At 32.0% G+C, this 13332-nt stretch overlaps 1 protein-coding gene across 3 annotated transcripts; it reads left to right on the top strand.

The window, feature by feature from the left end:
• Window positions 1–1506: 1506 nt before the first annotated feature.
• On the top strand, window positions 1507–8896 carry LOC108209363 (putative recombination initiation defects 3). 3 transcript variants are annotated; one of them, XM_064087793.1, is made up of 12 exons: window positions 1507–1651; window positions 1910–2099; window positions 2863–3007; window positions 3197–3331; window positions 3510–3562; window positions 3656–3850; window positions 3942–4004; window positions 4086–4132; window positions 5068–5266; window positions 5429–5510; window positions 5638–5746; window positions 8755–8896. In XM_064087793.1, the coding sequence occupies exons 1-11, from the start codon at window positions 1584–1586 to the stop codon at window positions 5742–5744; spliced, it is 1284 nt and encodes a 427-aa protein (XP_063943863.1). In that variant the 5' UTR covers window positions 1507–1583; the 3' UTR covers window positions 5745–5746; window positions 8755–8896. The 3 variants fall into 3 exon arrangements, with proteins under 3 accessions (XP_063943863.1, XP_017235714.1, XP_017235713.1); XM_017380225.2 differs by lacking the exon at window positions 8755–8896 and adding an exon at window positions 6137–8744; XM_017380224.2 differs by lacking the exon at window positions 8755–8896 and having other exon boundaries at window positions 5638–5998.
• The last annotated feature ends 4436 nt before the right edge of the window (window positions 8897–13332 follow it).

Genomic DNA, 13332 nt, shown 5'->3' with positions numbered 1-13332 from the left:
AGAGGCAACTTTCAAAATTAGGATTCTAGCCGTCGGTCCTCCGTTTTTAAACCTTCACTCCTTCGCCGATCAAATCCTTCACTCTTCATCATCTCTCGTATTTACTAATTTTTTAATAAAATTTATATTTAATCTTTTTTGGCACGAGGTTGAATACTTTATTATCAAGTTTGTTAGTCAGTATATATTTTTTTGAGATGTTAGTGTTTTGTATTTTGATATTTTTGTTATGTGTTTCGATAATTGTCTAATAAGAACTTACATAATATTTTCGTTAATTTGTAAGACTCGCATCAGATATGGGGCGATGGTGAATACCGCAAGATCTCGTTTTTCACAACAAAAAATTGTTTATAATATTCGTTATCTTAATATCATCGATGCAAATGATAGTTCCGAACGTTTGTATTACATATGGCACTAATGTGCAAGTCAATTGTCACATTATGATGTCCACAAGGTTGGATTGCTCAAAATTTCGTTGTAATATTTTTTGAATAAAAAAATTTAAATATTCCATCTGTTAAACAATATGAAAACAAAACACTTATTTGTTTAATTTGTTTTTTTGTTTCAAAATCAGGTTGTAATTGATAATTCTGGAGTTTTATTCCAACTGAATAATCTTTTTTGACAGAATTTAATATCATGTTTATGGTGCTGACCTTGGTTTGAGATTATTTTTTTGTGACTTGTGCTTTTAATCTCAACTGTAAATGTGATTTTGAATTTATATTCTCGGCTATATTATTTTCAACTGTGATTATAAATTTGATTTTTCTAATACTTTATTATTTTAATATTGGATCATAATAGTACAGTTTTTCCTTTTCAACTCCATCTGACTTATTTATTTTACATGTCACTACCGCCCATCAGTAATCTGCTAAAAAAAAAAAGTCAAGTCCATAATGAATAATAAGCAATATTATTTATAAAAAAATAGACATAAAAGTGAAAATTTGACCTAACATATTTTAATCTGTACATATGAGTGTGAATAATATGACGGTAAAATTTTGTTGGCACTATAAACAAAAAAAATACTCATGTAATACTATATCACCACTACATATGATGATACAATATCATGGTTTTGTAGACTTTAATGTATAATAATATTTTATAATTATTAGCTGTTTAATGAAATATTAATATATTATTATAAATCGATGTTTAATTTTCTATGAAAGATAAAATAACTAATATAATTTTTTTTAAATCATTTTTAGGATGCATTTTCTTTGATATGATATCTAAGTGACTATAAATTCGAATATTACTGAACTGATCGTGTAAAGAATATTTTCATTACAATTAATCAAGTTATAAAATAAAATAATATAGAGTAACAAATAGACTATTCCGAAATTATTTTTTTAGAAGTAATGATGTAAATTTATATTCGAACACGACATAGCGAACATTTTGGATCGCGAGAATATTTACAAACTGGGCCTTCTAAAAGCCCAATTCCGGAGATGTCCGTCCAGCGCGAGTTTCGTTGATTTAAACTTGGTGGGAATATAAAGTAATTGAAATTAGTTGAGAATTCAAAAAGTTTGTTAGTGAGCAAGGCGTGGATGAAGATGAAGATGAATAAAGCTTGCGATCTCAGCTCTATCTCTGTTCTTCCTCCTCCTCAAGCCAGGTCTTATTCACTTACTCTCATCACCTATACATACGTCTATAGATACACGCTTAGGTGTTTGTGAGTGAGTTATATGCTAATTATTGTGATTTGGCGATGAAAGGAGATCATATATCGCGAGTACTAGAGATGAATTTTTGATTATGTGTGTGTGTATATGATCATTATTGTGTTTTGGTGATGAGATGAGATCGAAGTTTGCGAGTAGCGGAGCTGAATTTTGAGATTTGTTTGTAATCGTTGTGTTTTGGTGATTAGGCGAACAAATGCTGTTGCGAATAATGGAGCCGAGTCTTCGGTTTTCGGAAGGAGTCAGGCAGCTTCGCAGCTTCGATCGCAGCAGCAATCGCAGCAGTCGTTTTCTCAAGGAGTTTCGTCTCAGCCTAATATGTTCTCGCAGCTCACTCAGAATCAGAATTCGCCTGATGACATTGCGATCAATGATCAGGTTTGAACTCTCTGATTCTGCTACGACTTTTGACGGTTATGTGATAGTTCGATTGGAATTTGAAGTGAAATAAAGTTTGTTTTGGTCAGTAATTTAGGTTTGTTTAGCTGTTATAGTGCTTAACTCTTGTCGTGATTGGATGAATAATTAGATTCACGAGTTTTGACCTAATCTACAGGTGAAATATCTTATGTTTTCTTCTTGTTATTATGCTTTTTTGTGTGATTAGGGTACTAAATTTGGAACTTCTTTTTTGACTGATAATTGCTTGGTAGGTGTTATGTTGAGTTTCTACTCATCTGGCTGAAAGTAGAATCAAACAAAACTAAGGAAATCTATTACTATTAAGCGTCTAAGTGCCCTGATTTCTGGCTACTCGCATTCATAATAATATTCTGATTTAATGATGCTACTATTGTTTTACATGAATTTTTATTACTTCATGCTTTTTATTGTGCTCTGAAATGTGTTGATTTCCAGATTTTTGGTAATATTCAATCAACTCTGACCTGATATGTGACACTAATAAAGTATCTAATAGTTATAAATCTTATATAAGTTCACCCCTGGTACTTATTTACTTAAGCACCCATGTAACTAGATGTGCTACACAGTGTACACTTGACAATATTAGTCTGCAATGTTCACTGTGCAGATTTAACATAGATCTAGATATTTGCCTGGTGCAATGAACATCTAGTTAATATTTTATTCCTCTGGACCACAGTGTGGATATTATACTTTGTGCTCCCTATTATTGCAGAGATTTGGTTCCCAAGAGCGAGAGATTACAACAAAAAGGTTGTCTTCATTGCCACCAATTAGCCACACACGAGAAGAGAGTCAAAATCAAATTTCAAGATCCTCCACAAATTTTCTCCGCAAATGGCATGCTCCAGATCAGAGGAGTAAGTCTACATGCTTAGGCTGATACCTAGCTTCTTTGCAATTATTTGCAACTATGAACTTTAGTTACTGTTGCTAGATTTGATAATTTGAAAAATCACTTTGTGAAATGCCATCTAGTAATTATTTAGGAAATATGAAGTATGCATACTCTTGCATCAAACACTTAATATAGGTTCTTGCCATATCAGATCAGATCAATGAAGAGCTTGAATACAGGATTGGGATGATGGAGACGTCATTGAGCAGATTTGGGATGATATTGGACTCCATTCAAAGTGATATTATGCAAGTGAACAAAGGAAGAAAGGAACTGGCACTGGAGAGTAAGCATTTCTCTGATTAGATAAAAAAATATTAAATATCATATGTACAGTCAACTCAAGGACAAGAAATAGAAGAGACTTCATAGGGCACTAGAGTAATCAGCTAGTTTTTATCATTTCAAATTAAAAAATATATGTCCCGATTTTTTGGCATTTCTCATTCTTGAGTCATTTTCAGTGGAAAGCATTCGGCAGAAGTTGAATGCTAGCGACAATACATTGCAATTAATGGTAATAACACTGCATTTTTATATATATGAATAGTTGAATATATAAGGTGTCCTGTATATGGTTCCTCTAATATAGCTAGTGTATACTATTCAGAACAAGGGGCAAGATGATGTCAAAGTTAACCTCGACAGGGCTGTGAACACAATTTGTGACCAGCTCGGCCAATATGGATATCAAGAAAGTTCACATGATATGATCTCTTTGCTCACAGCTTTACCTGAGAAGATTGAATTGTGTACGCAAAAGTTAAAAAATGATATCTGTAAGAGTTTCAGCAAAGAAATGCAGGCATGAGTAATCTTGAAATGATTATTCTACTCTCCAGCTGCTAATTCAATATTTTTTATATACTAAATATTTCTAGTACTATAACGCACAGGGAATGGCTTGCAGCCAACAGATACTTAATCAAAAGCTCATTTCCGCCGTCCATCTGTCAAAGGTACTCGTCCTACATATATGTACTCCAGGCTCATGTATGATGAAGGGTTGTTTTAAACGACTGTTGATTACAAATTTGTAGGATATGGATTATCGTGTTTCCCCACCAGAAAGGCCATCAAACAAGAAGTATGCTCATTAAACTCTTATTGTCATTACTTCTCTTTTCTCTTAGGAGTGTTTATAAGCTTTCTCCCTACTGTAAGATGATGGTTACCACTATTACTTGAACCTTGTATATACAGTAAGAATTTTCTTCCAGGAGATATTTGCAGCACACCACTATCCACAGGGGTGTGGTTCGCATCCCAATTGCATGTCAGAAATAAAATCGATAACATATATTTCCTTTTGTCCAACCATGTGCATTGTATTTATGTAGAAAACTATGATGTCTATAATCTCCGTTTTCATGAATAATTTAAGACACATGCTCTTATAGTTATAGGTGCTGCTGCTCATGCGATTTTAATTGAGCATTCAACTTGTGTTATATGCCTTGTCACCCAAACAACTAGTTTCACCATGTAAGTAGTAGAATTTGTTCCAAAACTTTAGACTGCTTCCATTTTGTGCCATTGTTTTGAAATTATCATTCAGTTGGATCGGTATAATATGTAGGGTACCGTTATCTATTTTTTTTCAGCAAGTCTACTTTAATCGCATAGGCCTCCTGAAAAAGGTAAACAGTGACATCAAATCTGGACAACAATATCTATATTAGGGAACTTTTGTAGCTCTATACTTCTCAAGTAGCAGCACTCTATTGCATGCTTATTGACCTCCAAATCGTGAATTTGTTCTTTACAATGAGAGTTGGTACATGTACACAATCTGATATTCTTGAAAGTGCCTAGAAATGCATGTGAATAAAAAGTGACAGCAGGTTTTTTGTATGAACTTGTGCACACAAAAGCTAGAGAATGGCGAATTGAGATATCTCATATGATTATATCAATGCCTCTGGTTACAATATGATAATACAGAGCCAGGTTATGTTCTACATTGGCCCTTGCATTACTCAGATTTCATCATTTTACTTTCTTTTCCACTTTTATGTGTAGTCCCCTCTCTAGACTGCCAGAGTCTAAAACAGTACTCAGTAGTTCTGTGCAAGCATCGCAAGTTAAGGTTCAAAAAGATTCTGCAGCAGTAAAGATTGAAATGGGTACCTGGAAGTCCGTAAAATCTAAACAAGCTACTTTTACTGACAGAAATTCTGTTAAGGCACAGAAACAGAGAGGAACCTCTCCCACTGAAGTGGTATTGCTCTCTGCTCTTTTTGTTTACAAGTTACCTGCCAACATGGGTTCTAGAATGTCTTTGACAACGATATCTGCACCTACTCAAAAATTTCAACTTTTCCAGCTGTATAAATGTTATTATCTGTTTGTGTAATGTTCCATAATATGGTTACTAATGCAGGAAAGGGTTTCCAGGATTAACATTGAATCAGATGAGGAGATGAGCAGAGATTTTTTCTACTTCCTTGAGGATAAGGAAACAGGTGACTACTTACTATTTATATTTGTGTATTGCACAGTCTGCACTTCGAAATGGTTATCTTCTGTTCATTTAAATACTACACTGGCAATCAAGAATTTTGAATCTAAACAAGGCTATATCTTGACAAGGCACCGGCAATTTTTCAATGCAAGACGCCCGAGAAGAGAGTGAAAGGATTCTTAGAAAAGCAAGGAGAAGAAAAAGAAAGCACAGCAACACTATCATTATAAACTGAAGGTATTGTGATCATGCTCCTGTTTATTTTCTTTTCATGTAGTTGTCGAGAACTTTACAAAGCTGCTGAGTTATAGGATAAACAAAGTAAATTTTTAATGTGATATCAATATTCATAGTAGTAAATATGATTTTTACCCTGTAACTGAACCATGTTCACTGTTCTTGTGATTGAAGGTGCATGAATTACATAAATAATTATCAATATTGTATTTAGTACAGAGTCGAGCTACAAACATTAAGTTCCCACTGCCCACTGATTTTTGTGGTAGTTCATCTTGGACATTCAAGTCCACTAACATGGGTTTTGATTGATTGTGGTGCCCTGTAAATTTTTATTAGGCCGTGTCTACATATGGTCTGTAATGTCACATCATCTTGCATCTTCTGTAGGCAAACGAGGAGGGACCAGTAATTGTCAGCGTTTTGGAACCAAAATACCAAATTGTAAGACTCTCGTTTGACTTGCAAAAATTTGATAAACTTAGGGAGCGTTTGGATGAAGATTGGGAATGGGAAACGGGAATGAGAATGAAGAGTATGAGATTGAGGGTTAATGGGAATGGGAATGATATGGAAATCCAGGGGGTGGGAAGGTATGATTTAACCACTTAAAAGGATCGGGGTTCTCATTCCATGCAACCAAATAACTAATCAAAACACTTATACATGAGATTGAGGTTCCGATTCCCGTTAACCAGACTCATTAACCATGAACCAAACACCCTCTTATCGTATTTCATATCTTGAAACAAATATAATCAGAAGAATTCCAAGTATGCAACAGAAAATGTCAGAAATATATCAGGGCAAGCTCATTATATAAAATAGTATATACAGTTAAACCTCGACTAAGTAATATCCGATAAAGTAATAACCTCGCTTAAGTAATAAATTTTGTCGGTCCCGACTTGGGCCAATGTTGTAAAGTAATATTTTCGCTAAAAGCATAAGATAATAAAAATTTAGAAATTTATTAAAGGCCCAGGTAATATGTAAAGTAATAATTGTTGAAATATATATATATATATATATATATATATATATATATATATATATATATATATATATATAATGTATATGAATTACAAAATTAAGTTTTTTTTAAAAAAATATGAATCTATAGTAGTTTATTTCTTCTTTCCACCAAGGCCAAAATTAACCTCATCCTTGACTTTATGTAAAACATAAATAACTTCAGGTATGTTTTGCTCATGTTGTATATATAGTTAATCTCAAAGTATTATTATTTAATATTAAGTTTATGTTTATGAATTTATCTTTTAGAATTACAATAAACATTAGACGATTGAGTTTCAAGATGGTGTACAATACCTATACACTGCACATGTTATGGTACATGTATACTCTATTTAGATCTAGTACATGCATGAATTTGGTTTTTGCATATGATTAGTTATTATAAAAGTAATTTTAAATCAAACACATTGTATGTGACTGATTCTTGTTCTTAAAAATAATGAATTATAATTTGTTAACATATAGAAATCGATAAAATAATAAAATATTACTTTATCAATAAAGTAATAAAATATTATTATATCGATAAAATAATAAATTCGGTAAAGTAATATTTTTTCCCGGTCCCAAGGGTATTACTTTAAAGAGGTTTAACTGTAGATTAATTCTGGAGTGTCCCTCTTGCACCCGTGGGGATCCTCGTGGTACCTGAGTGGGTGGACGTGTTATAATTTATCATGGAGGGTTAACACTGCAGACAGTCTTAAAACATCATTGTGATTTTCAGCCTCTGGTTTCAGAAATGACATAAAGTGCTGGTATCTATTACACAATTGGACATGACAGAAACACATGAGTCGAATTTGATTAGCGTAATTTGAAGTGCTAGTTTATCAGTGCTAGTAGTACGCTGATAGAAACAAATAATTGCAAGATAACAGTCGCCCATTGAACACAAGATGCGCTTCAAAACCCTTGTGGCGTCTTGAAAATAAGCCACATGAAATCACTAGTCCACTGCTAAATCCGAATATTCTTCGGCCGATGGCTTTTAGTTCAGTACTAAGCAAATAACTAGGACTAGATAATTGGTAATCAAAGCTTTAATCATTTGGGTAGTTGTTTTAAGTAGAATTCATCTAGTTTCAGGCTTAAGTCATATTTACACATTTCTCGCACAGTCTCGAGGCTTTCCAAAGAGATACACTTGGTATGAACTTTCTTTATATGAATCTGTAAGTCTATGGTACATCAGCAAGCAACAAATAGATTATGCTCGTATTAGAAGCCAAGGTATCTGCAATAGCATGAAGAAAAAAATCCCATTTTTTTTAACATCTTTGAGCTTTTACGAGGATGTTTGTGGGCCAGCTAATCTTAGTTGTGTTTATTTATCGTTTTGCCAATTATTTTATATATGCCAACATTATTCTGTATAAGATTAATAATGTGTGTTGTTGATACTCCCAGCTTTTGTAATCATATATCGCCGTTGAGCTCAAGAGTAGTTGCGTCACAACAGCTCCATTTTGGCTCTTGTTTAGTAAATAAAACTGCAATAACGCGTGCGTGTGTGATTACACAGATAAGCCAAGTATTAATGTCTTTCCTATAGCTGTTATCTTGTCTTTTCAGGTAGTGAAGACAGAAATAAGGTCTATTTAGTTTTTTAATCAACCATTACTTGACTAATTCATCTTACTTGATCCTTAATTCTCTAAAACAATGTAAAGTTCAACGAAAGGTCCAATATTTTTGGCGTTTAATCGCCCGTTTTATGATGAAGACGGAGAGTGGTTTCAATTTCATGCCTCAATTTCTATTAGTCGTTGGACAGTCCCTTTTACTAGAAACCCCAATTTTTAATTCATAGGATGAGTCATGATTACGGTTTCCCAAAGTTTTCCAACTCACAATGATCTTGTCTATTCTTATTTTATAGCTGCTGTGACAAATCTTTATTACTTTAACGAGTACAACTTATCCAACTTTTACTTTCCTGCTTTAATTTTTTCTTGAACGGTCCCTAGGAGAATAAGAGATTTTCATGTTGTGAGCGTTCGAAAATAGGAGCATCCAAAGTTTAATCTCGGAGGTCCCGACTTGGAATAATTTGTTGCCACCGGGTGAGTGTGTGTGCACTGTGCATACATACACATGCGTTTGTATGGTTGGTAGTTGCTAAGCACAGGTAACAACTAAAATTGTTGCGTACCATATGCATGGTGATTAAAGTTGGTTGCGAAAATGATGAATTTTGATATAGGCTTAGGGTGGTCCTACTAATTTCTTTTGTGTGCCATCCTTTTACAATTTTTCTTCCCTCTTAATTATATCTAGGGTCCCTTCGGAGACAAGCAACATGAATTTAACTTCGAACTTTTGACACTCAAACGCTCTTGCATGCCTAGATTTGAAGCATCTTTGAAAATGAACATGTAAAAAGGGACGGTTACATGTCTATTTTCAAAATAAATTTTATCGTTATTACATGTTCATTTATATTTTCAACACAAATTTAATGATAGTTATTCAAATCTATCCCTATAATTTCTAATTCCAATGCCTGACTTATTTAAAATTTAGTTGAATTCACGTTAATAGAATTAATTATTTCTTGGTATGTGTTTTTCTTCCAAAATGGACATGTAAAAAGAGACGAAAGGAGTATGTTCATTTGATTGCAAAGAACTAAGAAGAAAGAAGGGGCATGCTTAATAAAATAAACGGTTTTTTTAATATGTGCTCATGGCCACATGCTAAAACTATAACTTTGACTCATTTTGATTGGCTCATACTACTTCTTAATAATGATGAATCTCTACATATACAACAACCACACCAATCAAAATCTCTTAAACATAAAAAACATATAAAAGTTAGCGTTTAGCAGGTGCACATGGACACATAAGACAAACTCTAAAATAAATAAATAATCAAGGCCTGTTGTGCAACTGGAACTCCATAAACCCTTAGGTGCTAAAACCACAACAGAGCATTGATCTTCTCAATTATTCTCCGAGATATGTTTCTTTAACTTTCTTGTCCTGTAACTTAGATACTAAGCTGAGTATCCATAGTTATTTGTTGCAATATTATTATAAGAATCTATATTCTTGGATGAAGGGTAGAGACAACCTAAGAGAGTAAGAGACTATCATTGTATATTAGTTTGTATCAAACCACTACCAACAATATAAAATAATAAGAAAAGAGGAAAGGGACAATATGTACATATCAAGGGAAGCAATCACAATCAACATTTCATAGACAATGTCAAATTCTAAAACTCTTTGTCACTGCTCCTATAAGCTTAGCTGTATAGGTCCTATTTGCACACACTTAATTTTTATTTTATGGTCCTCTTCTTTTTCTTTATGTATGGTCCTCTTCTCCTTCTCTTTCTCAATTTTGCAACCTTTTTTGCTAAAAACAAAAACAGTATCTCCTTAGTATTTCAATCCTGATATCTTGTTATTTCGTTATTTTTATATCATCCTCTGTTTGGTACAGTATGTACTCTCTATAATATAGAATATTCTATATATTAATGATTTCCTTGTAAAAAATAAAACCAAACTCTTCGCTATATTATAATTTTGTATATAATAATATTATTTTCCATGTTAAAGATATTAATCCATCTCAGATTATGTTAGAGGTGGAATAAGCACTCTAAATCATACTCCCGTCGCCTCGATACATATTTTAACATATGTATAAACTAGTTCAGAAACCGCGCGTTGCGGCGGCCTATAAAAATTATATTAAAGATATAATATTAATAATTCTAGAATAAAATAATATTGTGGCTGTTTATAAAAAGTATATTAATGTTTCAAAGTTAATATTTGTAGGATAAAATAAATTTATATTATAAAAATCTTGATGTAATACCAATACTAATATATAAAATTGCAAAATTGGACTATAATTCATGGTGAAAAAATGAAAATAAATTTATACACATAATTAACAATTTAAAGCATGACGAATCTTAATTTTATTTGTTTTTTTTATGAAAAGTAATCATGTTCTTACATTGACACCTTCCTCCAATTTTTTTGGATTGATGGTGCACAAAAACATCTAACTTAAATCTAAATTTATGAGATAGCGGTCTGTAACTACCCTCTTAAAAGTTGCTTAAACGGAGCAAACGGATAATGCATGAATGATTTTTTCCTCTATACAAAGTAAATCATATAAAAATTAACAACAACAAACATGTCCGATAAACAAAACAAATATTATAAAAGAATAACCAACAAACATACATCACTAATAGTTAATTTATTGATATCAACCATCAATATCATATTGGATTTGTCGACTCCAATATAACGGTCTATAACTACCTTTGCTTGCAACAAACTTTATTTTTTTTAATACTGTATAAACAACCTTCACTTATTGTTGCAGAAGAACGACACATCCGAGTTAGAAATCGAGCATGAGAAAGGTAGTTCTAATTTTTGATATTTTTCATCCAAAAATTTCAGAAAATTTAAAAAATAGAACGGAACGATGTGAGAGGCGCCACTTACACGCCCCTCGCTTCTCCTTTAAAAATCGAGTAAGAAAACTATCACCAGAAAGAGGTAGGTTTGTGGTATTGAGAGAGGAGATTGTGTTTAGATGATTCAAAATCCTACGATCTATATGGGTATTTATAGGTGCAGAGAGACTTGTTTGCTACTCTTTTCCATAATTAAATAATCAGAACAAAATTAGATTAAAATTTTCAAGCTACTATATTCCATAAATAATCTGTATTTTCCATAATTAAATAATCTGAAACAAAATCAGATTAAAACTTTTAAACTACTATATTCCATAAATAATGCTACTCTTTCCATAACTAAATAATCAGAACAAAATTGGATTAAAATTTTCAAGCTACTATATTCCATAAATAATCTGTCTTTTCCATAATTAAATAATCTGAAACAAAATTAGATTAAAACTTTCAAACTACTATATTCCATAAATAATTTGAAACAAAATCAGATTCTAAAACTTACTTTTAATATACCCGAAACTAAAAAAGGTAGTTCTAATTTTTGATATTTTTCATCCAAAAATTCCAGAAAATTAGAAAAATAGAACGGAGCGATGTGAGAGGCGCCACCTACACGCCCCTCGCTTCTCCTTTATATAAGTATATTGATGATTCCATAATTAAATAATCTGAAACAAAATCAGATTAAAACTTTTAAACTACTATATTCCATAAATAATGCTACTCTTTCCATAACTAAATAATCAGAACAAAATTGGATTAAAATTTTCAAGCTACTATATTCCATAAATAATCTGTCTTTTCCATAATTAAATAATCTGAAACAAAATTAGATTAAAACTTTCAAACTACTATATTCCATAAATAATTTGAAACAAAATCAGATTCTAAAACTTACTTTTAATATACCCGAAACTAAAAAAGGTAGTTCTAATTTTTGATATTTTTCATCCAAAAATTCCAGAAAATTAGAAAAATAGAACGGAGCGATGTGAGAGGCGCCACCTACACGCCCCTCGCTTCTCCTTTATATAAGTATTTTTTGACCAAAAATTCCAGAAAATTAGAAAAATAGAACGGAGCGATGTGAGAGGCGCCACCTACACGCCCCTCGCTTCTCCTTTATATAAGTATTTTTTGATATTTTTCATCCAAAAATTCCAGAAAATTAGAAAAATAGAACGGAGCGATGTGAGAGGCGCCACCTACACGCCCCTCGCTTCTCCTTTATATAAGTATATTGACTATAATTTTATAATTTATTTTTTATTTTTTAGAATACAAATTTAATATTTAAATTTTTATTAAAAATAACTTTTAAAAATTATTTATAAAACTATATTTTATAAAAATTTTAAAATGAAAAAATCTGTATGGAGACGAGTGGGAGGAAAGTGGTACTCCCTTTGTCCCTCTCATATTTTTACGTTATTTTTTGGCATGTTTTTCCACACTCGTTTAAAGTATAGTTTCATAACTTTTTTCTTAAATTTTTTTCTCTGAAAAAAAATATTTGATGTTTAAACTTTTATTCAGAAAAAAATTTAGAAAAAAAGTTATGAAATTATATTTTATAGTAGTCTCAAAATGCGTGCAAGTGCACATAACTATTACGGGACGGAGGGAGTAGTATATTTTTTATAACAATTGCAAATAAAAGTTGTTAGTAACAAATGAAATACTCTTCTTCAAAAAACAAATGAAAACACTCGTGTTCGGTGTACCTGCTGAAAGGAGATACTACAAATGACGGGAATATTTTGTTACTAGAGCTCCAATTATCTTAAAATCATTCACTTTTTTATTAACAGTTGCAACATTAACCAAACTAGTTTAAATTATCACATACCATAAGGCATCAACACCGTACGATAAATTTTGATATACATTTCAGACAGTCGGCTCAACTAGGATTCCATTTTTGCTGCATCAAATACATGTCAAATGACTCAAATCTATCTGCTGAACAACAGTAGATAGGTTTTTTTTTTTTTTTTTTACAATGCAGGCTTATATGCCTTAGTATCTGTTCTAATAATTCTCGGGGTGAGTCAGAGTCGAACCCGGGTGTCCCGAGACAACAGAG

Source organism: Daucus carota, chromosome 2 (genome assembly GCF_001625215.2).
Source record: "Daucus carota subsp. sativus chromosome 2, DH1 v3.0, whole genome shotgun sequence".
In the NCBI taxonomy this organism is placed as follows: domain Eukaryota; kingdom Viridiplantae; phylum Streptophyta; class Magnoliopsida; order Apiales; family Apiaceae; genus Daucus; species Daucus carota.
This window is presented reverse-complemented; position numbering and strand designations above follow the sequence as displayed.